Source organism: Eptatretus burgeri, chromosome 3 (assembly GCF_056783735.1).
Source record: "Eptatretus burgeri isolate ZD-2024b chromosome 3, Ebu_testis_v1, whole genome shotgun sequence".
Taxonomy (NCBI): Eukaryota; Metazoa; Chordata; class Myxini; order Myxiniformes; family Myxinidae; genus Eptatretus; species Eptatretus burgeri.
The window spans coordinates 35,897,069-35,924,969 of record NC_140963.1 but is presented as its reverse complement, the minus strand read 5'-3'; the positions used below and the strand labels follow the sequence as shown (position 1 = coordinate 35,924,969).

General features: G+C 43.1%; 1 protein-coding gene and 1 long non-coding RNA gene across 2 annotated transcripts in view; one reads left to right on the top strand and one right to left on the bottom strand.

Annotated features, from left to right (window-relative positions):
- Positions 1-1,743: 1,743 nt before the first annotated feature.
- Positions 1,744-13,530, top strand: LOC147029685 (rho-related GTP-binding protein RhoE-like). Its single transcript, XM_085872913.1, has 5 exons — positions 1,744-2,163; positions 2,511-2,598; positions 5,114-5,223; positions 10,643-10,777; positions 11,781-13,530. Exons 1-5 carry the CDS (start codon positions 1,996-1,998, stop codon positions 12,036-12,038), a joined length of 759 nt encoding a protein of 252 aa, XP_085729039.1. The 5' UTR covers positions 1,744-1,995; the 3' UTR covers positions 12,039-13,530.
- Positions 10,964-27,901, bottom strand: part of LOC147029683 (uncharacterized) — a 265,289-nt gene continuing 248,351 nt past the window's right edge. Inside the window, exon 9 of the long non-coding RNA XR_015056028.1 lies at positions 10,964-11,375. This is a non-coding gene — a long non-coding RNA (uncharacterized LOC147029683). The remainder of the gene's footprint in view (positions 11,376-27,901) is intronic.

Here is a 27,901-nt window from a genome sequence, read left to right as displayed (position 1 = left end):
TATCGGTCGTTTGGTCTACATTTCATTGTGGACACACAAACGTTAGGCATGGCCAGTCACTTTGTCCTGAAGAATTTTTTTTTTTTTTGCCCAGTCGCACCTGCTCCATTGAGCTGCAGACCGCAGTTGACGGTGAATGAGTTGAAGATTCCCACGATGCCACCTCACCCTACCACCTTCAGATTTGAATCACAGCAATATCATCCACTTTGCACATTTGTTTTTTTTTAAAATAATGTAAACTTCCTTGAGGAAGGTGTAATATGGTTGGCAGAGATAAGAGCTGGATTGTGAAACTACACAATTGGGTAAGTGGCTGGAGCAGACAGCAATACCAGGCAGTATCACAAGAAGTTCATTGAGTTTCATTTAACCCCCTTCTTCCCCATTGCATGTTGGCATCAAGACGAGATAAAATACCCCAGGAAAGCTAACAATGTACATCTCCCCAAACCCCTGCCCTCCCACATGTTCGTCCCCCCCCCCCCCACCCATGACCTATCCTTTTCTCATTGACCCTGCCTGCACAGTCCTCCTATCAGTGTCACACTTGTCACTCATTTCTCTCCCCTTTATTGTGACTAGCCCATATTGTCACTGACTGATGTCCAGCTCCTCCACGAGCCTCGACATCCTTTTCTTTGTATACAGTGCAGTATTAAAACGCAACGGAAAGAAGTAGAAGAACCACTTTTGCCTGAAAGTTTGGTTACCTTTCATATCCGACGAAGGCTGTTCACATGAAACACACGAACTACCTGCGTGGCACATTTAACTTGCAGTGTCGACTGTAGAAACTACCGCCCTGACAGCGCGCAGTGCAACCCAGTGTCACTGAACCTCCAAAAAGACCTGAACACTTGGTACACGGTGCAGGTGGGAGCTCCGCTTGGGTAACTCACCTTCTCTTCGCAAAAGGACACCGTGGGATCTTTAACGTCCACCAACCTGATGCCAGGAGATAGGACACCCAGTTTAACGTGCATCCGAGGGACGGCTCACGCAATGATGAATCAGCCTGCCCGTGGAACGCCGGGATGGCAGGTTATAGCTGGGTCGGGATTCGAACCCAGGCTAGATAGCTCAGAGGGGAGGAGTGTGTGTGTGTGTGTGTGTGTGTGTGTGTGTGTGTGTGTGTGTGTGTGTGTGTGTGTGTGTGTGTGTGTGTGTGTGTGTGTGTGTGTGTGTGTGTGTGTGTGTGTGTGTGATTAAATATACAAATATAAAGCGTGATTTTGGGTTATTTGAGCCCCTGTTTTTTCCGTTGAATTAATGTCAGGTGGGGTCGACTCAGCCTGCCATCGTTCTGAGGTCGGCGAAATGAGTAGCAGTCCCAGAAAGAAAATGATGCAACCAGCAGCTAAAAGCTGGACACAATAGCTTTGGAATATACTGTATATATATATATATATATATATATATATATATATATATATATATATATATATATATATATATATATACATATATATATATATATATATATATATATATATATATATATATATATATATAGATAGTGATTCATAATCTACATATTGGTCAGCCAAAGTGTGAATCACAGGCTAAAACAGAATTCCGACAAATAATGAACAAGCAATCCCCAAATATCGAGTTTTCCTGGTGATTCCATATTCCCATTGAAGAGTAAAAGTGGAACTTCTCGGACCGCAGAGCCGCCAGGTGATTGGGCGTTGATCGATGACGTCACGAGGCATTATAACGCGCTGCCGGATCGTCTTGCGCATTTCACCCGAGTCTGTCGCGTCGCGCTTCCCGTGCCTCGGTCGCGTCGCGCTTCATTTATAAAGGATAAAGAAAACGTGCGGACCTGCTGCTGCCGGCGCGGATTTACGGCCCATTTCACGGGGTTTCTCCAAAAATAATAATAATAATAATAATATTAACCACCTCTCGACGTCCGACGAGTTATATCGATTCGATATTTATTGTTTTTGATTTGTCTTGTCGCGAGTGGCCGTGACCAGCTGCGACATGCTGCTGTCGGCTGCCAAGAATGACTCGTGCTTGGACAGTCCCGACGCTGCCCGGAGCCCAGGTGCCGAGGCTCCCCCGACTCGCTGCAAGGTGGTGCTCGTGGGAGACAGTCACTGCGGAAAGACCGCTTTGTTGCACGTGTTCGCCAAGGACGTCTTCCCCCTGGTAAGACCGGGTACACTTTCTTTTTTTGTCCTGACGAGTGCGTTCGAGTCGTGCACCGTTGATTTACGTGTGTGTGTGTGTGTGTGTGTGTGTGTGTGTGTGTGTGTGTGTGTGTGTGTGTGTGTGTGTGTGTGTGTGTGTGTGTGTGTGTGTGTGTGTGTGTGTGTGTGTGTGTGTGTGTGTGTGTGTGTGTGTGTGCCGATCGTGGGAACTCGCTGAAAGTTTGTACGATTCCTCGTAGCCATCGTCCGTTGTAAAGTGTAAGTGCAGCTCTTCTTTGCTAAACCCTGGTTAATACTTACATCCATTTTGTAACATCGCTTTGTGTTTTTTTTTTTGTTGCTCAGAACTATCTTCCGACCGTTTTTGAGAACTACACGGCGAGTTTTGAGTTGGAGGGACAGAGGATCGAACTTCTGATGTGGGACACATCTGGTAAGTGCATCGAGTTTTGGTAATATGGAATGCCGGGGAGCGACCGGCAGATTGCGCTGCGTGTTTTGTCAATGTCTGATGCGGTATAACAATGGTGAATAGAAGTATCAGAAGAGGTGACGCACAGTCCTCCCGTGGTCTGGGGCGAGGCGTCGCTGAGCACATCGCTTCGAATGAGTTGTGTGAGCAGCCACAGGCAGGCAGGCAGGCAGGCAGGCAGGCAGGCAGGCAGGCAGGCAGGCAGGCAGGCAGGCAGGCAGGCAGAGAGAGAGAGAGAGAGAGAGAGAGAGAGAGAGATAGAGAGATAGAGAGATAGAGAGATAGAGAGATAGAGAGATAGAGAGATAGAGAGATAGAGAGATAGAGATATAGAGATAGAGAGAGATAGAGAGATAGAGAGATATAGAGATATAGAGATAGAGAGATAGAGAGATATAGAGATATAGAGATATAGAGATATAGAGATATAGAGATATAGAGATATAGAGATATAGAGATATTGAGAGATATTGAGAGATATTGAGAGATATTGAGAGATATTGAGAGATATTGAGAGATATTGAGAGATATTTAGAGATATTTAGAGATATTTAGAGATATTTAGAGGGAGAGAGAGAGAGAGGAGAGAGAGAGGTAGATATATGGAGAGAGAGAGAGAGAGAGAGAGGTAGATATATGGAGAGAGAGAGAGAGAGAGAGGTAGATATATGGAGAGACAGAGAGACAGAGAGGTAGATATATGGAGAGAGAGACAGAGAGAGAGGTAGATATATCGAGAGAGAGAGAGAGAGAGGTAGATATATGGAGAGAGAGAGAGAGACAGATAGATATATGGAGAGAGAGAGAGAGGTAGATATATGGAGAGAGAGAGAGAGAGAGAGAGGAGAGAGAGAGGTAGATATATGGAGAGAGAGAGAGAGAGAGGTAGATAGATAGATAGATGTAGATATAGATATAGAGATCCAGATCCTGGAGTGTGGTGACTCGATGCGGCTTGCTCGAGTGTCCCGTCGTATCAGCAGAGTTGTGCTCGACGTACAAGAACAGTTTGACAAGTTTTCACCTTGCAAGTTCCTGAATAATATCATCCCACCTGTATTTTCTCTGTTTTGGCATCAAAGAAACAGTTGATGCGATAAATGTTTCCCAAGTCAACCCGATTGGTGTTTGATCGCGTTCTTGTGTGTCCAACCGTCGTGTTTGTAGTCGGTTGAAAGTTGACACCTTTGGGAAGTCCGTGTCACCGACACACATTCTTCTGGGATTGTTATTTGGAAAGAATTGGGCAAGTTGAGGCACGCCTTTATAATTTGAGGCATCGCGAGCTGCACTTTCACGATCTGCGGCACAGTTTTGAGTGTTCATTGCCTCGGGTTTAACTTTTGCATTTCGTCTGCAACGTTGAAATCGAACCTGCTTATCCTGTCGGTGTACATGTCGTTCGTTCTTCAGAAAGGATTGTTTCGCTCGTTTCGAAGTTCATTAGGTGTTGGCTTAGTAATGCGGTAAATTTCTCATTTTTTTTGTGTGCAGTTTAGTTGTTTCACCCATGATTGCTGCCTCCAGTTTAAATGAGTTTCAACCTTTGGTGTTTCAGTGTGGCCAATGAAAATGCTCTCGTGAGATCTAATCCAAAATTGTCACTCGTAACAATCGTGTACGATATAATTTATTTTGTTCTTTTTTCCCCTTTTTATGCATTTTTGGAAACTTTCCTTTTGCACTTTCACGTGCTAGCTTTGATTCCGATTAAAAAGGGTCATTTGAGGCTTGACGATCTCAACTGTGGTGCAATACAGCTGTCTGCTTTTCTGTTTCCATTTGCTTAAGAAGAGGTGGCACTGTAGGCCACTGCAGCAGGCATCTTAAGAATTTGGCCACTGGCATTGGGTGGGAGTAGGGTGGGGGAAGTGGGGGCTGCACAAAGCAAAGGTTGCTGGTGGTGGAGGGAATGTAAGTGTTGCTAGCGTATGGTGGCAAGGGCTCGTTGCAAGGCATATGGAGAATAGGGCAAAGGTGGTGTAGATTAGGCTTGGCCATGCACAAGCTGAACCACAGCCTCGGGTAAACGATGCTCGGATCTCGAACAATAGGGGCAAGGGGGATGATGGAAAATCGAAGGCATTGTGAATTATCCAAGTAGAATAAGACGATGGTCTTTTGTTTCAATGTATTCGTGCTTCCCTTTCCCTGTGCCTGAATCTGTAAGCCTAAAATCACAGCTGTTCTTCCAACCCCTGTATAGCTATGCTGCTCGTATATTTGGCTCGACTCTCACATTCTTTCCTCCTGATCTTTACCCAGATCCATCATTCAAGCCAAGTGTAATGTACGTGGAAATTCCCCCCAGTTAAGACCACATCACCTCAAATAGCTTCTAGCTGTTCTACAATTCTCTGCTATGTTTTCCCTTGGCTCGTTGAGCCTGAAAACAGCTTTGCCCATCATTGTTGTTACCATTAATTAATTGCCATGTCGACATTGATTTCCATCCACCCATTCTGTTGTGTTTCAGGCTTGCCTCATTACGACAACGTGCGGCCGCTTTCCTACCACGATTCCAATGTGATCCTCATTTGTTTTGACATTTCCAGTCCATCGACGTTGGACAATGTCCTGAAGAAGGTGAGTTGGCAGTGCTCACATGATCGGTCTGTGATGTTGTCGCTATCATTTGGTGGCATTGTGGTCGTCTTTGTTCACTGTTGTTCGTGGTGAAACAGCTGAGTAATGCATTGCTTTTACGATCTGCATCATCGTAATGAACACCGCAGTCGTATCGGTGATGTCCCATTTTAAGTGTAACATGTGACCTCATGCAGACAGAGATATTTTTCAATGATCGGTGGAGGTGTGTCGTTGCATGCATATCATGTAGAATGCAAACTGTGAAAGTGACACGTCACAAAAATCCCCACATTTCGTATTCCTCTTTGAACAATACGAGGGCATTGGTAGCGTAAGGCTTCAACAAGTTGTCAGCCTTACGCACGTCCAAAGCGTGCAGGTTTCATATTTAGTTAGGCCCGATTAACTTTTTGAACCCTCCCTCTCGAGTTACTCACAAGGAATTCCAATAGTTGTAATACTTTGTCTTGGTTTATTTGCTTCAGAAATGCATTACTTCATCTTGTGGGTCGAGTTGAGGTAGTGGAGGGAGAGGGGGGTTGGGGATTGTGTTAATTAAGTACAAGTATAATGTGGTTATACCCATGTGGAGCTTGTGTAAATCATTAGGTTTGTGACACAATGGAAGTACAAGTATAAGTGTGTGTGTGTGTGTGTGTACTCCACATTGGAACTATGTCTGCAAGTGCAATTTCAGTTACACCTGTGAATTGCTGTCTGAACTGCTTTGTTTGAGAGTTTGATTCGTAATGGAATCGGATCCAACTACATTGTGGACCAATCTGTACAAGCTCGCTGTCCATTCTGCATGATGGATGTTAAAGACCCTGAGCCTTTACGTCACTGAACTCAGCAAATTCCAAAATTCCCCGAATATTTTGAACATAGCAATGACAACGTCACCTCGTGCTGATTATCCTTGGTTGAAGTGACCCAGTAAGGGCTCAGGAATAATGAGCATGGAACTTAACTACTGGCTTCCGATTAAAACCGAGGTGGTAGAGCAATTAGATCTGGTTTGTGACCTTTCAAGAATTGCCGAAGAAAGTCCCTGCTGTTGGCACTTAGTTGATACTTTGTCAGTTGGACTTTGATCAGCGTCTCTCAGTTGCTAATGTGAGCTTCAGAAGATAGCTGCTAAAGTACCGTGCCAACGTGGGAACCTTCGTTACGATGCCCACAAGCTGTCCCGTCTTCAGCTTGGCATCCATAAAGGCCATTCCATTTCTCCTATATAATGTGTGCAATTTGCTGGCACAACGTGTGAGCGATGCGTCACGAGCTGAAAACCCAGCAGCCCTCGTAAAGTTGCTCATATCTTTGTTGATTTTGGTCACAATTCAATTTAAGTTATCAACTCGCAACCTCCTCAAATTTGTCTTGACGATGCTCCCTTTGTTCTCGTTAAATCTCCCCATCTACATCCTCTTTCCAGCGGGTTTGTTCTTGTTAAAGGAGGATTAATGATTAAGGAAAGTGCTGTTTGCCTGGCCTGTTGATTTGTAATTCCTTGTGTGCTTGTGGAAAAGAGCAGAGGAGAATTGTCAGGGAAATGATGATGCAGAAAAGATAATGTTACACTTTGCAAACAAATGCTTGGTGCTGTGGCAAGGGTTGTTGGTGTTGTTGTTTTTGTTGTTGTTGTAGCATGGTGTGGCACAAGGTGACTTTATCACTTCTGTTTCACTGCAGGTTTTATTTGTGTAAAACCTACATAACGTGTTTTGTTGTGACGGGGAAGGCCATTGTGGACTTTCGTCTTCAATTCTTTCCTTCTGGAATTTTGTCTTCAATTGCTTGTTATCTCGTCTCAAATGGGGTTGCGAGACTATCGCAATGCCACTGTCTGTCCATCTGTCTGTGTATATATATATATATATATATATATATATATATATATATATATATATATATATATATATATATATATATATATATATATATATATATATGTATCCATGTCTAAATATTTGCTTAATTTTTTTTTGACTCCCCCATAGAGAATATTTAATTGATAACTTTCATATCATTGGTCACATGGCATAGCAGTCATATTGAATTAAAGGAAAACATTTGGACACCTATGAAACCGCTTGACGAAAAATAAAAAAATAAAAAAACTTGGCATATGCCAAGTCCTCCCATCAACTCCCCATGGGGTATTTTTGATGGTGACGATGTCATTAGTGAAGTGGTATTTCAACCATAATTGGTTGAATCTAAATCCTTATCTGAAATTTCATACATCTGATCTACAACCCGATGTGAGTGAATAATTACACTTATGACGCCATCGGTCATGTGGTTTCGTGGCCATATTGGATTGAAAATAAAAATCTTCTTCTCCAGAACTGCTTAACAGATAAATGGGAAACTTTATACATATGAACGACTAGCCATTGGGAATATAGTTTGAAATTTTTTTCATATTCATCTTCTTGGACGTTTTTTAGGCTTCATGTGCGCAAAAGTGGTCGTTAAATATATTGATCAATAAAGCTATGGAGAATGCCATGTATGTGACATAATATATACATGGATGATACGAGTGGGATATGGGCTATGATGATAGTGGGCCATAATAGTAGTGTGTTCAGTTAATGATGGTGTTTTTGTTCAGAACGATGTTAACTCTACTATGCGCTCTACTGAGCATTGTTCTTGTCTTTATGTGTTGTCCAAAACACTGAGTGAGTTTCAAAAATATAGAGGGGATGGGGGAGATCGCAGCTGTGCAAGGAAGCCATTTATTCATGTCGCTGTTGTGATTTTTACTCGTATTCTTAACTTGCATGATTGTATAGATACCTGAAGGTGCTACAGCTTGTGAGAGGTAGTACACTTGTTTTGGAGCTGTCTAGCCTGGGTTCGATTCCCAACTAAACTATAAACACTTGGATTGGTGTGTTGCACCATTGAGTGTGCCATCCTTTAGGTGGACGTTAAGCTGGGTGTTGGTGTTGCGAAGAGTAGGTGAGTTATAGTCGACACCTTGGCTGAACTCGTTACAAATTCCTACCTCCTTCAGACGAACATCAGGCCTGGCAAGCTGTTTCGTGAAAGACTTGGGACAAAATCCTTTCTGGCCGACCCCCACCCAAAGGTGGCCAACCCTCACCCGAAGTAAATGAAGCAGTAGAATAGATTGGTGTCCAAATTATTTTTCTCTTTAATTTATAATCCTTGTTTATATATCAAGCTCAGCACTTTTAACAGCAGCTTCTGGACCTCTGCTAACTGGCATAGTTTGCTTTTCGGTCAATAGGTGGTTGAGTAACCAGTTGTTTTTAAAAAATTTTCCTTCCCCTGACACCATGCCAATAAACTCAGGTGGGCCTGTTGGCATTCCCACCTAGACCTCTGCTGGCCTATGATGTGCAGAAGAATCCAGGCTCTAATCCTTATACAAAATGTATTTGTGCGTTTTCTGCTATTGTCCTTTGTCATTCACATAAATGCACACCGATGTCTACCAATGTCTTTGCACTGTGTGTGATTTGTGTTCCAGCTCTCCCATGAGCCTTACATAAATATGTAAGATGTATAAATATACTAGTAATAGGCATCCACAACCGTCCTTGACCATGTTGTAGAACATCGACCAAGGCCCTCAGTTTTTCACCATTATTTGCATTTCAATGTTTTCTCCACAACCACTTGAGCGATTATGCCTGTTGTTGGCTTAGGGTGGTGAGCTTGGGATCCTAGGATCCTGAGTTCAAATTCCCCTTGGCTGTTGAATTAATACCAGGTGGGGTTGACTCTGCCTGTCATCCTTTCGAGGTTGGCAAAATGAGTACCAACTTGCTGGTATCCTGTGTCGGAGTAGCGACCTGTCCAGGATTGTGTCCAATAGCCCAGGAGACTGCTTCGGCAGCACCAATGCTCTGCACGGAGTATGGTCCCAATGGATGGATGGATGGACTTGAGCGATTGACACAAACCTTTCAACATATTTACCAAAGTTATATTATGATTGGATGTAAAATATGGCTGGCATTCCAAATTCTGTTTTCTGTAGGGATGGGTTGCAGGGTGTTTCACACATCAAGAATAAACTGCCTTAACCACCTCGCTTTGCTCAGTCTCGACCGCACGAAGTGCCAGTTCCGTTTAAAGGTAGTTTTATTTAAACAGTGCCCCAACACCGCCCCCCCCTCCCACCACACCCTCACCCGTTCCTAATCTTTATTGACACATTTATGGTGAAGAGCAAAATACAAGTCATTCGAGAAAGCTTGAAAAAAAGAAGATTCATTTCAATAAGAATCCGACGAAATTGTGAAATTGTACAATTTGCATTGAATTATCTCCCACCCGGCCAAGCACTTGGTCTGAGATCTCATTCGGTGAATATCAACCAAGTGCCAAATAATTTCTTCATTCTTCCAATGGGCTCACGCTTGTTATAACAGGAAGCAAAATGTTATTTATCGATTCCTTCATCGGAACAAATGAGATGAGAATTACATTTCCTGCTTTCTTTGTTTTCCTTACCTGAAAGCTATTATCTTGAGTTTCCTGTGAAATATTGCCAGGCTAATGGCGTTGGAAATACGTTTCTCAGGAGGTAGCTTTCCTGTCTTGCTGAGCAAGATTTTTTTTTCAAAAACGAAATTTACACAGACGTTGACAGCTTTGTTTTTGATCCTTGCAAGTGTATGTAGGTAATGAGTACGCTGCTTTCTGACGGCCTCGTGATCCGCAAATCCTTGTTTCGGCGAGCACCAAAATGTTTATCCAGCTTACAGCGATGCACTTTACTCTGCAGTTTATTTAACAATATATTTATGGTTGGAACGAAGCAGTTGCTTCTTATCCACTCTTGAGGACGAAGGAAGCAGGAGTGGAGTGCCAGAGGGCCTTCTGCTCCAATGTAATTGCATTCCCATGGCATGGCAAGTAAACTCATGAAATTCTGTGACATTCTCTCAGAACACCTGAAAATCACCTCTCGGTGTGTGATTTACTTTTTTTTCCAGAGGCAGGTTTTATGTGAAGAATCATGATGCCATGGGGAGTTTGTTTTCATATTCCGTGGTGAAGCATGTAGGTAAAAGGTGTGTCACTTGTCGGTGCTCACATGTGAGCCACCGAGGAAAATGAGTTCCGAAAGGCGTGGTGCACACATGTGAAAGAGAATATACAAATTTTGGTGGACCAACCTGTTTCCTTTTGTTGCTGGTTTTTTTCAAGTGCATGGTGCAGTCTTATTCCCACCATGTTTAGCATGTTTTGAGCTCATCCATCAGTCGTCTGGAAATGGAAGTTTAAAACCTTGTTTTCATATTTGGTGGTAGGAGAGGAGGAAAGAGTGTGTGGTTGAATGCATTTGTCCACCATGGTTTGTCATTTTGCTTTTCTGTTTTTTTTTGTCTGAATTAAATCCTTGACCTGGAATGTCTTTCTTTAACAGTGGCATGTAGAAGTTGTGGAACGATGTCCAAATGCCAAGGTGTTCCTTGTTGGTTGCAAGGCAGATCTCAGAAATGATGTCAAGATTCAAGCCGAGCTTGAGGTCCAAAGACAGATGCCAATCTCTTACGAGCAGGTGAGGAAGCATACTTAGAATATTATGATCACACACACACACACACACACACACACACACACACACACACACACACACACACACACACATACATACATACATACATACATACATACATACATACATACATACATACATACATACATACATACATACACACACACACACACACATTGTTGGCTTCAAGAAGGCACATCGGGTCTGCTGAAGTAGTCTCTTGGCAAGGATTACAATCCTGGATGGGGAGCCATTCCGATACAGATCCACATATATTTTTCTCCCAAAGGCCAATGGAGGAGCTAATGCAAATACTATAAAGTGCCGGACATTTTGATGGGAACACCAACAGGTAAAACAAATTGTTTTTGCAATTTTAAAATTAATTGCAGTCACCATTCCTTTTTACATCTGTTCAGACTATATCAGTCGTGTGAGCCACTTCTCCTTTTACTGACGACTTGGAGTAGTTTGAGATTCCCAGCATCTGAATGAGCAAATGGTTTTCCCATCAGGCTATTTTCCTTGTCACCTGTGATTGTAGCAGGCTTCTACATTTTGAGGTCTGGCACAACGGGCAGGTCCAGCCATCTGCCGCAGCCTTGGGGGGGGGGGGGGGGGCAATGCATTTACTTCTTTAAAAAATTTTTTTTAATGCTTTTTGGCACAAGATCTAAATTCCGATGCAGTTATAATCTGTTACATATTATCAGCAAGTCTGTCGGTTTTCAAAATGTCAATATAAACTGTGAATTTGATTTTCGTACATCTTAATGTGCTTGGATTTGTTAAATTTTTCTGAAGTTATTTGTAACATTCGAGTTTGTTTGTTTTTTCTCAGCATATGATTGTAAAATTTGTTTTAATAGATAATTTTACTCCTTTTGGATAATCTATGAAAATACAGGTACGGTTATCAATGTGCTCCTCTCTCTTGGAAAAGACAAGTAAAGTCGAGCTGTGAGAAGCATTTTAATTAACCTTCAATTCTCCCTTTTTCCTTCAGGCTGCATTTGTTGCACGACAACTCTGTGCAGCACGATACATCGAGTGCTCCGCTCAGACGTCAGCAAGTAGTGTGCAAGAGGTTTTCCGTGTGGCTGCCCTTACCGTCGTCCCTCCCAACCGTGAAAGATCAGGACTAAAGCGTAGCCGTTCCAAGAGGCTGCTCCGGCGCATCTCTAGACTCGGCGGACGGCCTGAAGTTCCTGAAGCCCCACGAAGCACACGGCCAAAGCAAGAGAAAAGCTGTTCTATCATGTGATTTCTATCCACCCACGGATAGCGCTCAAAGTTCATCTTTGGTTTTGTTACTGCTTATGGAGCCTGTGATGCAGTTTGCAGTCTGCTGAAGGACAGCGGGAGCCTTTGATATGATGCCACATTTGCTGTGTCAAAATGGGCGATTCATCAACATTCTCGTTTGCCCCAATGGTGAATCTTGAATTTGAAGGATGGAGGCAGAACTGGAAGGATTTTACGAATAGGAAAAATCAACCAAAGATAAATGCAGCTGGCAGTGTTTCATTGTAAAAAAATAAAATTGAAAAATAATTCATGTTACGACCTTTATTCCATGTTTTTGTGAATAGTTGTGATGCGATGTGTGCTTGTATTTGTATGATTGGAAGGCTTTGTTTAACATGTTTTTATTTTAGGTCAGAGCCAATCAGCCATGAATGATACACCATTCGTATGAGGTTGGTCTCCAGCTATTTAATCCCTTTAGGTCTCATGAAATCCTTGAGCAATTAATTAATGATTGATCGGTTGTACAACGGAACTCTTGAAGAATGACTGCTTCCAATTCAATGTGATCTTCGAGCTGATGCTTAAGGTTTATTTTAACCTCATGAGGATGATGTGATACTTGTACACCGAGAAAAGTCCTAATGAGGTAGAGATACGAAACTCTACATGTGAGGGAAGAGAATTTGGTCAGGTTACCTATCAACAGTTCTACTCTATCCAAAATAGATAGTGGTCTTTGTTGTTGTTTGATTGCAGCAGCACGTCCTGTTTTATTGGTCATCCTCCTTTAGTACATGGCAGGTGGCTGTGAGTAGCATCATATGCTGGGGGTGCCACTGAGGCAGTACCCCTTGTAGATCAGAGCACAAATTTTGCCAGGGTGCTGGCTCCTTCAAAGGATGAGCTCCAAAATGCAGTGTCCCCTGCTGCCACTGTGCCAGTCCAATATGAGTCTGAGATGGGTTACTCGTAAACAAGCGTTTTCCTGTAGAGGTGTTGTTACTTTTCTGTATGGTCAATGAGAGAAGTGCAAAGTTTCGAACACCATGTACCTTTTCAAAAGCGGCTGTTAGACTAATAGATTTTGAAATGACAGGTTTACAGATAAGACAACAAAGGGGTGCTACAGTGATGAGAAAGCCTCTTGATCATGTTGGAATACTATAAGCAATGACTGGCTGCCTTTATTTATTGAAACCATTCCACCCGACCTAAAGTCATTTGTACCATTGTACAAACAATGATTTGTAATTACTGCGGTGATTTTTATTTTTATTTAAAAAAAAAATAAAAAAAACAAGTGGGGAGTTTCGCACTTTGCTGTAGTTGATGTGCATTCCTGTTGAACTAAAAATGAAATAAAGCTCAATGCTTCACGTAGCAGCATTGTCACTTTATCAGGAGATGTATATGTGTCCCGTGGCACATCTATTGTCTAAATCTGCATCCTGCTTGGTTTTGTATTGTCTCGTGTGTTTGTCATGAATAAAAAACTTTTTAAGTAATTGTGGCTTTCAATCTTTATTTTTTTTTTTTGCTTCCCCTGTTGATGTTTTCTTCCAGCATCACACACCCTTTCACTTACTGGAGCAGGATGGTTGGGTTGTTGCGGTGAGTATTGTAGTCGGGACACACTGTGCCTTCACAGAACACGGGTAACACCATGCAGTAAATAATCCTAGCATTCTAACGAATGACCTTTGTGGAATCCTAAAGGTCATGGTTTTGAATGCTTGGCTCACTTTCCTGCATCATAAGGGAATTATTTGCTTCAAATGATAAACTTTACCCAAGTTATTTTGATGTGCATGCTTGATGATGGGAATAGTATTGGTGTATGGTATACATACGGAAGATGCATGTTGGCAAACTCAGTGCTGTGGGTAACGATCCCCACTTGAACAAAGCAAAAATGCAAACAATTTCCACATTACTTTTGCTACTGACTGTACCTTTGCAGGTGGAGTCAACTGCAACAAGTCCCAACATAGTCTGTTATTGCCCTGCCCTGAGAATGAAACATCAGATATTTTGGATGCCAAGGTTATTAAGCTCCTCTGACACTATTTCCTACACACGTGACAAATGCTAAAGATTACTTAAAATAAGAGCAACTATTCTTTTTTTTTTTTAAACCACTTTGTGCATCTGCATCTTCCATGACTGGACATTGAAATTTCAGTTTAATCGCTGCAATTGGAAGAAAATTAATTTTATTCAACTTGATTTTCGATCTTCTCATGCGTAATGCTTTCATATCGTTTCAAATTGCAGCGATTGTTAAAAAAAAAATGTCTGTCCCATCTTGTGCAACCTTCCCTGAAATCAAAATTAACTTCATGATTTGTTGTTCAAGTTGCAAAGGGATCCTGGTTCATAAGAAAAACTTCTCAAAAGATGACAGCTGTGGATGATGAAACAAAGGTGTGAACTTCAAAAATATTTTGTTTTCACCCTTCGTAAGCTAATGCAACAGCAATTATACATGCCTCACAAGTTATAAGCCAAGTGTGAGAAGATGCGATAAGTGATGGCTAGGATCTAAGAGAGATTGTTTTAAACCAAGCCACCAGAACGCATTCGGATAATTGGCGATCGGCACGAGCTTCATTAAAGACTAATCGTTAAATGTGGAACACCGAAGAACCGACTAACTTTGACCACCAGGAATCCTCAGATGACTTGCTCCCCCAAAATAGTTATTTGCTTTATTCTTAGAAACTACACACACAATTCGAATGAAACTTGATCACAACCTTCATCACCGGTTATTTATTAAAGTTTGTTCACGACATTAAAAAAATACAAGGTCTTTGGGAGTCTACGGGGGAGTTACCACCCATAATAGGTATTTGCTTTCTTCTGAGAAACTACATACACAATTCCAAAGAAATTTGATCACAACCTTCATCACCTGTGATCTACTAAAGTTTGTTCACGACATCAAAAAAAAAATCGTGGGCTGAGGGGGGTTTACGGGGATGTTGCCCCACAAAATATATACTTGCTTTCTTGTCTGAAACTACACACAATTTTGATGAAACTTGACCACAACCTTCATCACCCGTGATGAACCAAACTTTGTTCACGTTATTTTTTTTTTAATCGGGGTCGAAGGCGGTTTGTGGAGTTGGGGGGGTTGTCCCCCAAAATAGGTATTTGCTTGCTATAACATTGGTTCATTGGGACATTTTGCTGATTCAGTCCCATGTTCACTTCCCCCTCAGTATCATTATTCCACCAGGTGAGTGTCCAGGGGTATCGCCCCTATTTTTAATGTTGCTTGAATTGCCAGGCAGGCAGGCAGAGTAAAAAAAAATTGTCACTTCTCTCTGCGCATGTGTGACCAGGACTAATTCAGAGCCAAGGTACGGTAAAACGACAGACTTGTCTTCATATTCATGTTCCAATTCGTGTTCCAAATTTAAACATTCAATTAAAATAAATTGTTCCTCGATCATAAACTGATAAGATGGATGGACGGACAGACAGAAATGAACCGGGCAGAACCAATTGCTTAATCCCACTTTTCGCTTCGTGTGCGTGGGGTAATAACACCTCTCAAAGATTGAGGAATAATTAATGTTTATTTTCTTTCATCGTCATGATTAGCATCTTGAACTGCTTGTCTGTCGGGTCAAAGGCAGCCCATGTTTCAGAAACATGGCCTGGCCCAGATGTATAGCCTCACCATATGTCACTACATTCCAGAGGCAAGACATGGCTGCCTCCACAAAAATCCCAAGCAAGATCTCTAAAAGTTGCATTTTTTGTTTAACAGTGAATATTTTAATACAGTAACGGATACAAAGGGAAAATTCAATGATGATCAGATTCACTAATCCTCAATTTAAAAAACAAAACATTCAGTTTCGTTCCCTTTAGATACAACTTATACATGATGGAAAATAATCATTCTTGTAAATTAACCCACCCGTGCCTCCCCGACCCCATCCATTCCCACCGAACACCAATGTACCGTCAATGGCATGGCCAGACTTGATGGCAGCATTTATTCCTTGGCGAATCTCAAAATAAGCCAAAGTCAAAACTAACCTGCTAACCTGTAGGTCTTTCGGAAACTAGTTTCACAAGGTGATCGATTCTTGGATTGACACTATTCCCATGTAAATGAAAAGTTTGATCCCGCACCAGTGAGTGACTCATGGTGCACATTCAAATAACCATCAAGGAGTGAGAAACCCTGTGGCAGGTTATTTCTTTTTTTTTAACTTAATAATGGAAAATGATTCCCATTCGCTGTGTGAAATGTGAGAATTTGAAACAGCAGTCAATTTTGATGGCTTACCTGTCATCTGCAGCAGGTCACAACAAAGCCCATACATGCTCGTTTAAATTCCTCGCCGGGTTTGAATTACATTCAAAGCAGTTGCAGTACTGGCAGTGTCATGTGCACATTTGAAAGTTTTTGAGAGTTTATTGGCTGCAAACATCAGTGACTGATTTGCCATAATGTGAAAAGCACTTCTAATGTCCACCAATATGGCTACAGTGCTGTTATGGTGAAAACAGCATTCACCACCTTTGCTGTTCAACCCACTTGTGGAAGCCATTGCCACTATCAGCAAAAACCACAGGCCTCCTCTTATCCCAGCACTGGCTCAACACCATGTTAGCTCTGACATGTTGCACTCAAACTGCTGTGGGCTACTGGCACAGCTGGCATCCTTCCTCCGTCTTTCCTGTGTACACGGAACCGACGACCAGTGATAGATCATAATGTACCCGGGAAAGGGCTGCAAGTCACCGCCGTCTGATGAATGGCAGGGTGCTCTCGCCCTTGTCGTGAGAATCGCAAAGCAGGCCACAGACTTCAGGAAGCTGCATAAATAAAGAGCTTGGCAGAACCACACATACCACATCCCAAGTCACCCGTGTGATGCGCTGATGGATTTGCAGCAAGAATCCGTACACAGGCGAACTTTCCTCAGATGTACATGTTCAATATTGTCTTTAAAGATTCGTGAAAAGAGAGGAAATACTGTAATTACTATTCCTACATCGTCCATAAAACGCTGCTGTCTCATCATTCTGGTGAAGAATTGCACAGACGTAGCGGAACGTGTAATATGAAGTCCTTCCCATTTTATCTCCCAGTGTCAGAAGAGCAGCACAGACATGGAGGCTGTTGGTAAACCAGGTTAACACACCAGCAGAGAGGCTGCATAGCCACCAGCAGTGATCCATCCATCCACTGGGACCATACTCTGTGCAGAGCGTTGGTGCTGCCGAAGCAGTCTCCTTGGCTATTGGGCACAATCCTGGACGGGTCGCCACTCCGACACAGGATACCAGCAAGCTGGCACTCATTTTGCCGACCTCGGAAGGATGACAGGCAGAGTCAACCCCACCTGGTATTAATTCAACAGCCGAGTGGGATTTGAACTCAGGATACTCGGTTCCTAAGCCCACCACCCTAACCATTAAGCCAACACCAGGCATAGCAGTGATGAACATGGTTTAAAAGAGGAGTTTCCAAGATGGTAAAAATATGTGCACTGGGAATGATGAGCGAATGACATCCCTACCTTAGATCTCTGAGTCAGTACGAGTGGAAATGTGTGAAAGGATGCAATGGCGTCTGCAACTTGTGCTAATAACACTGAGATATACTTCACCAGCTGTGCCGCTGTAGTTTCTCAGAGCGGGCAGAACAGTAAAGACCCCAGTTGCAGCCAGTGCGATCTCTCCCCTTTCACTGGTGATGGACCAAGACAGATGAGCCACACTTGCTACATTCTCCTTCGCAGTTGCAAAGCCACAAGTGAACTATCTGTTGAATTCCTGCTGTCCTACATTAACCTCGATCTCTAAGGACCTTGTCTCAGCTCTTACACAGATGAGTTTCCTGGCCTCAACACCACTGTTGGATGCAGCCTTTAATATCCTGTTTTCCCAAAGCACAATCAGTTTCGAAATATTTCTGGGCCCCATGCCTTTCAGTGGCATTGCCCATTTTGGTCACTCATATACGAGCCAATAAAATCCATTATGTAGACCATTTGGGAATGGTCTTGGGCGAGATAAGACCCTGTGATGTGGCATCATCGTTGCTTCTACAATGATGCCACATCACTTGGTTTAAGACGCCATTGTCTCTGGAATGTGGTTGTCATGCAAGCTTCAGACACAATTGTTGTCCCTGGAATGTGGATGTCATGGCAACTAATGGAAGCAGGGTGTGGTATGTCCCATTTAGACTGACTTTCTATTTGGACTGATGGTCCAGCTTCCATATCCCTGACTGCCTGGCTCAATGTAACGTATCCTACCTGAGGGCTTAGATGCTAAACGGCACAATTATTCTTAACCATACATGCTTATACTGTAGATTTTGCAACTACAAAGCAATATCAGAATAACTGTACAAATAAAACCTCATTTTCATCAAACACAACATGAAAATAACAAAGTAAATAAATTATCATTTTCTTAACAGTAAGTTGCAGAGCAAGTACTTTATAACTTAATAAATGAACAAACATATACTGATGAGTTGATATAGACGTGTATATATATATATATATATATATATATATATATATATATATATATATATATATATATATATATATATATATATATATATATATATATATGAGGTGTGACCAAAAAGTTTGATGAATGTGAGAATAAAATCATTTAATTAAACAATAAACAAATCATCAATCCCCTTCAAAGTGCTCTCCTTCCGCACATACACACATCTTCCACCGTTCCTACCACTTCTGGACACGTTTCTGTAAGCCCTCCTTGTCAGTCGCCTTCAGAAGGTCTGTCATGTTGGATTTGAGGTCTTCGATCGCGTCAAATCGCTTCCCTTTCATCGTTGCATTCAATTGAGGGAATAGTCAAAAGTCGTACGGTGCCAAGTCGGGCGAATAAGGCAGATGTGGGACGACAGGAATGGTTTTTTGGCCATGAGAAATTGTTGGATGGAGAGCAACGTGTGGCAGAGCGCATTGTCATGATAGAAGAGCTTCCGGTTCTTCCACTTTTCTGGTCTTTTTCGCCTGCCTGCCTCTCGCAAACATTTCATAACTTCCACTTAGAAAGCCGCATTAACTGGAGCACCTTTGGGAAGAAATTCTGCTTGAACCATTCCCTCCATTTCGAAGAACGCAATCAGCATGACCTTCACTTGCGATCTCGACTGGCGTGCCTGTTTTGGTATCGGTGATGCGGGTGTCTTCCATTGGGAGCTCTGTGCTTTCGTTTCTGGGTCATACCAGCAAAACCACGACTCTTCACCCGTTAACAGCTGGGGTAAGAATGTTGGATCCGAAACGCATCGATCAAACAAGTTGGAAGAAAGGAAGACACGATTTTCTTTTCGGTCATCTGTGAGGATGTGTGGAACGAAATTTGCGCTGATTCATCTCATGGTCAAATTGTCTGTAATTATGGCCTGAACGGAACCAAATGAAAGACTTATCTCTTCCGGGACTTCTCAAATGGTTAAACGTCAGTTTCCATGGACGACAGTGCTGACTTGAACGATGTTTTCATCAGTTCATGCTGTTGACGGATGGCCGCTTCTTTCGTCATCTTCAAGTGACTGGTTTCCTTCCCGGAACCTTTGAAACTACTTGAAAACAGTCTTCTTTGTCACAGCTTCATCTGCGGCGACCATTATGAGCGTTTCGTGTGTTTCTGTAGCCATTTGGCCAAGTTTAAAACAAAAATTTCATGTTGGCACGTTGCTCAAACTTCGACATTTTCGACCAAAGTGTCAGATGCCACAAACACGTGCTCACACAAAGCAATGCCACGGAGCCCTGGCACAAAGTAAAATGGTGTTTGTTGCATGATGGCAAGTGAGAGCGTTAACAAAATAAGCCCTTCCTCAACAATCTTGACCTCAACAACTCAACTCAACCTGACCACAACAATATTCACGGATTCATCAGTGGTGGCAACATTCACCAAACTTTTTGATCCCACTATATATATATATATATATATATATATATATATATATATATATATATATATATATATATATATATATATATATATATATATATATATTCATACACACAAATGAGGTGGATATATAATACCAGCAATGGGGTACCCAGCATTGCCGGTCAACATCGGGTCCTTCTTCCCACTCCACCATTTCCCTTGCCTTCTCCCACCCCACCCCCTGAGGGACGAATTCATGGATATAGCTGAAAGAAGTGATGGTAGAGATGTTTATTCTCATCACCATTTCATCAATCTGGGATGCTTTCAGTTACTAAGTTTCTTGTGAAGCGCTCGCAAAGTGGCTGAAGCACTCAAGGAAGCACTCCATTGGAAACTGTTGATAAGGAACAGCTGGCTTCGCAAGCGCAAGCTCGCTGCTTGATAACTGAACATACCCCTGGACAACTCAACAGCATACAACATACAAAACACTGACAAATGGACATTTTAAAAATCAGACTTCAAATATTAATCATGACTTATTTTTGTTGTAATAAAAACGTGCCTTGTTCAGTTTTAAAATGTACATAAACTCAGATGTGGTGTTGAGTGTATGAAAGTGGATGCGTACATTTCCGAGAACTTTAAAGTGTGTGTGTACATAACTTCTTTAAAGTGTGTGTGCACATAACTTCTTTAAAGTGTGCGTGTACATAACTTCTTTAAAGTGTGCGTATACAACATAAATATCTCTCGGGAATTTCTCCGGCGGCCTCCCCACTAATTAATGACGGAGGCAGGTATTTCATGAAAAAGCCTATTTTAATGTTTATTTATTTCACCTAATATAACATGTCCATCAGTTTGTTGATCAGCTTGAAAAGTCAGGCAAAAACCTAAAATCAAAAAAAAATAATGAAATATCACTATTTGCTTTCCTCTGCATTTTAGAATGAATGAGCTTTCATTGGTTGGTGTATATTAGGCTGCTGCCCCAATCGCTGTGGACAAAACATGCATTACATCGTTTGAGTTGTAATCAAAATGTATTTTTGTTTCATCGAAATGGCATCTTCATTTAATGATGGAAGATTCATGTGTTGTTCATCTTCATATGTACATCAGAGGCCGAAAACCAATCTGAACTATGTTGAGCAAAAAAGTTGGTGGCGATTTCTGGATGGCTGGAGGTAAAGGCGTGGGAAGGCATGGCCTGAAGAATGGGTGGCACTTACGAGCCACCCACAAACCCACAGACCCACACATCCACCCAGACACTAACTCAGCTTCTTACACACACACACACACACACACACACACACACACACACACACATATATATATATATATATATATAAATATATGTATATATATATATATATCTATATATATATATATATAATTATACAGGTAGTGGTCGACTTACGACCACAATTGGTTCCGACCAATCAGTCGTAAGTCGAACAACGTATATTTTACATACAAAAAAAAAACATTTTTTTTTTTTGGAGCCACTTTACGTGGTCGTAAAGTGGTCGGAAAGTCGAACAGTCGTAAGTCGCATAGGTCGTAAGTCGATGATTACCTGTATATAAATATATACATATATATATATATATATCTATATATATATATATATATATATATATATATATATATATATATATATATATTCACATAGAAACATCAGGAGTGTGACGAGCACTCCGCTAATCCCCATTGGACCGCAGTTGTTGGGGTAGATGGAAGGATTTAATAGGGAATTTAGCATTGTGTGGAGTTGCTTGGTCCGTGGATGAGTAGAAACCATCTTGATGGAAATAAATTGGGGAATCTGTGAGCTTAAGTGTCACGTGTCACCACACGAGGGGTGGTGCGGTGTTAATTAGCCTCGGGAGTAAAAATAAGTTCCCCGGGACGTGATTGCCATCTGTGATTTCCCCTATGTTTTTTTTAAATTGCAAGCCAGGCCATAAAGCTGGGAAACGTGTCCCTGAAATGAAAACAGTAGAATCCTCACCTTCCCGGATTTGGGGGCGAGCAGGCCATGCCCCAGAGGCGGAGAATATGGAGGGTAGAGGGGGGAGAGCACAGACGAGAGGCTGATGCATTGCACGTGTGGATTGTGGAAGGCTTCTGTCTGGATAGGACGGGAGTTCGGCAGAGCACACACACGGAGTTGGTGTGAGGACAACACGAGGCAGGTGGCACCTTTGGAAACAGGAAGGCTGGCATGTTTTGAGCCTTTGTGTGAAAAGCTGCTTGCGGATTGCCTGGTGTATGTCTGCCCGGCTACGAGTGACGGTGCCATTTTGTGCGCGTGTGCACGTGCTGGTGGAAGCACTCCCCATTCCAAGTTGACAAAGATCAGCTCTGGGCCAAGCTGAGTACCAGTATCTTACTATAATTCACCGTCTGTCCATCTGTCTGTTGCCAGGTACCGCAAAAATGGCAGAACCGATTGCAACCATTTTTTGGGTGTGTAATCCTGGGACCCCTCGGAGTAAAATGGGCATAAATATAATAACATGACCCCCTTGACGGCTCCCATAGGGAGCTGGTGATTTTAGTACTGAAGTGGGGGTTCTTTTTCACCCTTTGTCTGTATTTGAATCTGTGTGTACGAGGCCTCGACCAGATGATTTATTTATTTATTATTACCTGTTAAATTATTGTCCTTGTAAATATTTGTGTGTGTTCATTAAATGTGTTTATTTTGAAGAAATTGTATTCGTCCATTTGTAGTGGGGTTCGCGGATAAACCCCCCTGTGCTGTACTGTGCCGTAGTCCTCCGCCCGTCCACCATTGCCCTCGGTTGTGCTCTTTGAGCACAAGTTGAAATCTCTGTCGATCAATGTGTCTGCCTCCTCTGAAAAAACTGCTCAGCCATCCGGGGGCTGTCGGTGTTAACCGCCTGGCTCCGAAAAATTTGGGTCGGGGGGTGAACCTCGGCAGGCCACCCCCAGGACAAGATATCGAAACATATTGATGTGTATATATATATATGTATGTATGTATGTATGTATGTATGTATGTATGTATGTATGTATGTATATATATATATATATATGTTTATACAGTCGTATATATATGTACATATATATATATATATATATATACATATATATATATATAAATATATAAACATACATATATATATATATATATATACATATATATATATATAAATATATAAACATACATATACATATATATATATATATATATACATATATATATACATACATATATACATACATATATATACACTAATAGCCTGGTGTGTTGGCGCAGTGGTTAGGGTAGCGCTTGGGATCCAAAAGGTCCTGAGTTCAAGCCCTGTTGGGCCACTGAATTAATACACCAGGGGGTTAACTCAGCCTGTCATCCTTCCGAGGTCGGCGAAATGAGTATCAGTGTACTGGGCTGGTGTATACCCCGGTTAAAATAGGTGTACCATATCCCTGTGTCGTAAGAGGTGACCAGGGTTGTGTCAGGAAGGGCATCCGGCGTAAAACATGTGCCAAATCACTATGCGGATCATACGGATGATCCGCTGTGGCGACCCCTCACGGGAGCAGCCTAAAGAAGAAGATATATATATATATATATATATATATATATATATATATATATATATATATATATATATATATATATATATATATATATATATATATATATATATATATATATATATATATATATATATATATATATATATATATATACACTACCGGTCAAAAGTAGAAGAACACCTCCATTTTTCCAGTTTTAACTGAAAGTTAATCAGTTTAATGTTTCAATGTACTCTGAAATTAAAGCATAGAACAATTAAACAATTGTAGATAAAAAAGACATCATGGAATCATTTTGTTGAACAAAATTTTATCGAAATTTTTGACTCATCAAAGTAGCCACCTTTTGCAGATATAACAGCCGAACATACTCGTGGCATTCTTTCCACAATGGAAATCAAATATTGTTCAGAACGTATATTGTTCAGAATGAATATTGTTCAGAATGAATATACAGATCTCAAACCCTCGAAGGCGCCAAGCGCACACACACACACACACACACACACACACACACACACACACACACACACACACACACACACACACACACACACAAAACGTAGCTATTTCTGGTAGTCAGGCTGGACCGTGGTGTGGACGCAACTGTCCCTGGATCAGCGTCGGACGAGCTGGCCTTGCTCTCGTCAGGGGGGGGGGGGGCAGGAGAAACCGTGGTGCTGTCGACCTCCTGGTCCTGGCCCAAGTCCGCTCACAGCCGCCAGGGAACCAGTTCTGGCGCCAAATCGCGAGCAGGAGAGGGAGGCAGGTCCGCCCGCCGTTTGACCCCGTACTCCGAGTCAGCAGAACCCCAGAGCCAACCAAGGTGAGGCACGAGGCTCAGCAAGGCTCCATGACACGATGAAGAACACGATCGAATCAGCACAACAAGTACGCTTCCCGCGCAACAGCCTCCACACCAAAAAAAAACACGATCTTTTTGTCCCGATCTTCTTCTTCTTCCTCTTCGACCCCGAACAGAACCTTTTTTATCCTCCTGTTCTCGTCACTTCCAATCGAGCTGTTTATTGGCCCACCGCCGTCGCCTTCCGCCAATCGTGATCACGGGGCGGAGCCATCCGCTGCACTGTCCTGTGACATCACGGCCAGCCTCCAGGGACTACTAAAAGGGGTTTACGCAGACACACTTACCCTATCCCGTGTCCCTATCTAATTACGTGACAATTATCATTTCCCCCTTGAAGAAATGGACATTTACTAGACAACTTATCACCACTGAATTGCTACTTATTACATCAAGATCCTGGTAAACTCGAACAGCATGGCATACCTAATTAAACATCCTAATTACCCTTTGAATGCATACCCCCCCCCTCAAACGTAACACTGCCCCCTCCTCTGGTGCCGCAGCTCCTGCAAGGTATATCACAGGCGCTACCGTACCAGCCTTAACACTTACTGACTCACACCTAATTAACCTAACGAAATAAAGTAGGAGGGGCAATGGGCAGCGAGTTGCAGCTAACTTACCTATCCTGCTTAATGTACTACCCCCTTATGGCCTTATCCTCGCCTAAACAATCATTCGTTTTTTAATTTTTTTATTTTATCACATGAGAGCACTGAGCGAAGTTGCACTCCATCTTCTGGATCATCGCTCTTGCCCAACACTCTTCCAGTGATCTGGGGAGGGGAAACAAAAGGTTCCACAAAAAAACACAACACATACTTTACATTCCTACTCTAAGCCTTAACGATACTATTCACAGGATATTTACACTTGACCGCCTCCCCCAGTGGATGCTAATAGACCCAGCGTTACCTGGGGAGCCAATTTTCAAATTTGCTTGCCCCAAAATTATGCGGACATCATGCCCTTGCTGCACATGTCAAGTTGTGCGGGATCGAGTGGGACTCATACATCTTCACAACACTCACACCATGGTCATCATCACATTTCTAGGTCATGGTCCTCATTTTAATCATGCAGGCTGAATACCTTCATGGCCGTGGGGTAGGTTACCACAAGATGATGGGGGCATCTCAGGTGCAACCATGCCCACAGGTAAGCTTTAGTCCAACCCGGACGTTTCTCCGCCCCGCTCCCTTTGATTCCCTCCCCCCTGGTAGCCATCAGCTCTAATCCCGTACAACACTCTGGAAGGGGTCTCACTGGCTCCTCTGGCCTTCCTGGGTCGCCAAGGTCCCACCCGCCTTGGTCGCCCAACCAGACCCTCTCCCAGTTGCCTCCAGACACTGTCACCATTAGCCACCAGGTGGTGAATCACCTTGAAGGGGGTCGCAATTCACGCTCACCGTGAGCTTCAGCAATCCCTGTGGACAAGCACATCATCCCCACCCACAAAACCCACATGACTCCCCCACTCCATCGGCCTTACATGTGACACCTGCATTTCTAACACTTCGCCGACCATGACCTTCCCTGTTACCACACCATGTCCAATAAAAATCAATGTGTGCACCATACATTTCACTTCTAAACTTGAAGCACTCACACAGCACTTCTCACCCGATCCACGCACCAGCCATTGGACAGCCACTTGTGCCCGCTTTGTTACCAATTACCCACTGTCCCGATTGTCACTCTAAAACCCAGCAGAACTTACAAACCCATGCCAATTTTCCCACAATTCATTTTTTTCACCAAAGGAGGGCACTTCGCCACAATCTCAGCAGCCGAGCATGGCCGTATATGCTCAGCCCAATCTAGTCTCCCCGACCCCCGACAGTGATCTGCGGACCCGACCTATGAAAGGGCATCTCGGATAGACCTGGTGGTTCAGCAGGAGGATTCACCCTCTCCGAGTCTAAAAGTCTATTGGAGGGTCCCTCCATCGCCGGGTCCCGGCAATATCGTTGCATGTGTCCTCTTCGCCCGCACTGGAAACAACTCCCCATAAAAGGCCCCCGTGAGTATCGGTGAAATGTCTCTTCCGGTTCCGGACCCCCTCGGCCATAATCAAATTGCTCTATTGGCTGGGCTGGACCCCGCCGCTTTGGCGCACTAACGACCGGATTACCCTTTATCAAACTTGACAGTTTCTGGCAAATTTCCTGAAACATTTGGGTAATGCCAATTTCTCCCAGCCCCCATCCCTGATCCTGGATCTCCGCCTGTCGGATCGTCACCGATGGCCTCTCTGGAACCCGACCGGCCGACTCCACGAGGCCAGCCTGGCCGCGCACTCGGCCGCTCGGTGAACGGTGGGTGGATCCTGTAACTCCACTAGCGCTCGGACCTCAGGGTCAGGAAGAGCAGCTAAAAAATTCTCTAGTGCCAGTCTGTCCCATGCCTCCACTGTAAGGTCCCGATATGCGATCCTGACTGATTGGTAAATGTCCTGTGCTAGCTCCTGCACTGTCTCACCAGGCTTTAATCTGCGGTGCTGGAGCTGGGCCCGCACCAGATCACAGTTCGCTGCAAACCCAAACCGACGGCTCAACGCCTCGCAAATGTGGGAGCTGGTCAACATCCCCTCCGCGATCACGTTTAACACATCTGCGGCTGGTCCCCGCAACGTTGCCACCAAATTCCCTGTACGTTCCCGCTCATTCCACCCGTTTAGTCGGGAAATACACTCAAATTGCGTCAGAAAAGCTTCAACGCTCCCTGACCCGTCGAAATTTACCAGGGGGATCACTTTTACGGTGGCCCGCTTCTCAGTTTCTCCCTTGTCCGAATCCAGCCCAGGGATCAAACACCCTTGTGGCTGCGTATCCAATTTTGGAGCCCACTGTGGCCAAAGATGTTTTGTGGTGAGGGTCTCATGGGTCAATTTTGCCTCCTGTTCCAAACGTTGAATGGACCGATTCACCTCTTCCCGCAGGATCTTCTGGGCCCGCACAACCTCCTCCAAGGCTCCGTCGCGAGTTTGTAGCTGCTCCTCAACCAACCCGGACACTCTACTTACAAAAGACGGCTCTACCAGGCCTTTATCCAAGACTTCATCTTGGCTCATAATTTTATCTTGTTCGTCCAAACGAGCCTCCAATCCTTTTACCTCCTCCGCCAAATTCATCCCTTGCTTCCTCAGCTCTCCCCACTCTTCTAATTGCAGCTGCATACGAGCATCCACACAGGCACGATGACGTTCCAGGCTTTCATCCACTTTATCAACCCGAATGTTCGTTGCATCAATTTTATCTACCAATTTTTTTCGTATATTTTCCCCCTCCAATGTAATTTCTACCTTTGTTTCCTCCAATCTATCGTCGAATTTACTTTGTATTTCTCCCAATTTAACATCCACACACTCCTGCATCTCAGTTTTCATTTTCTCCATCTTTTCCCCCAATTCATCCCTCATTAAATCAATCAGTGCACCCAACTGTTCCCCCATTACCCCCAATCAATCCGCCATCTCTGCCCCCTGTGCCGTCATT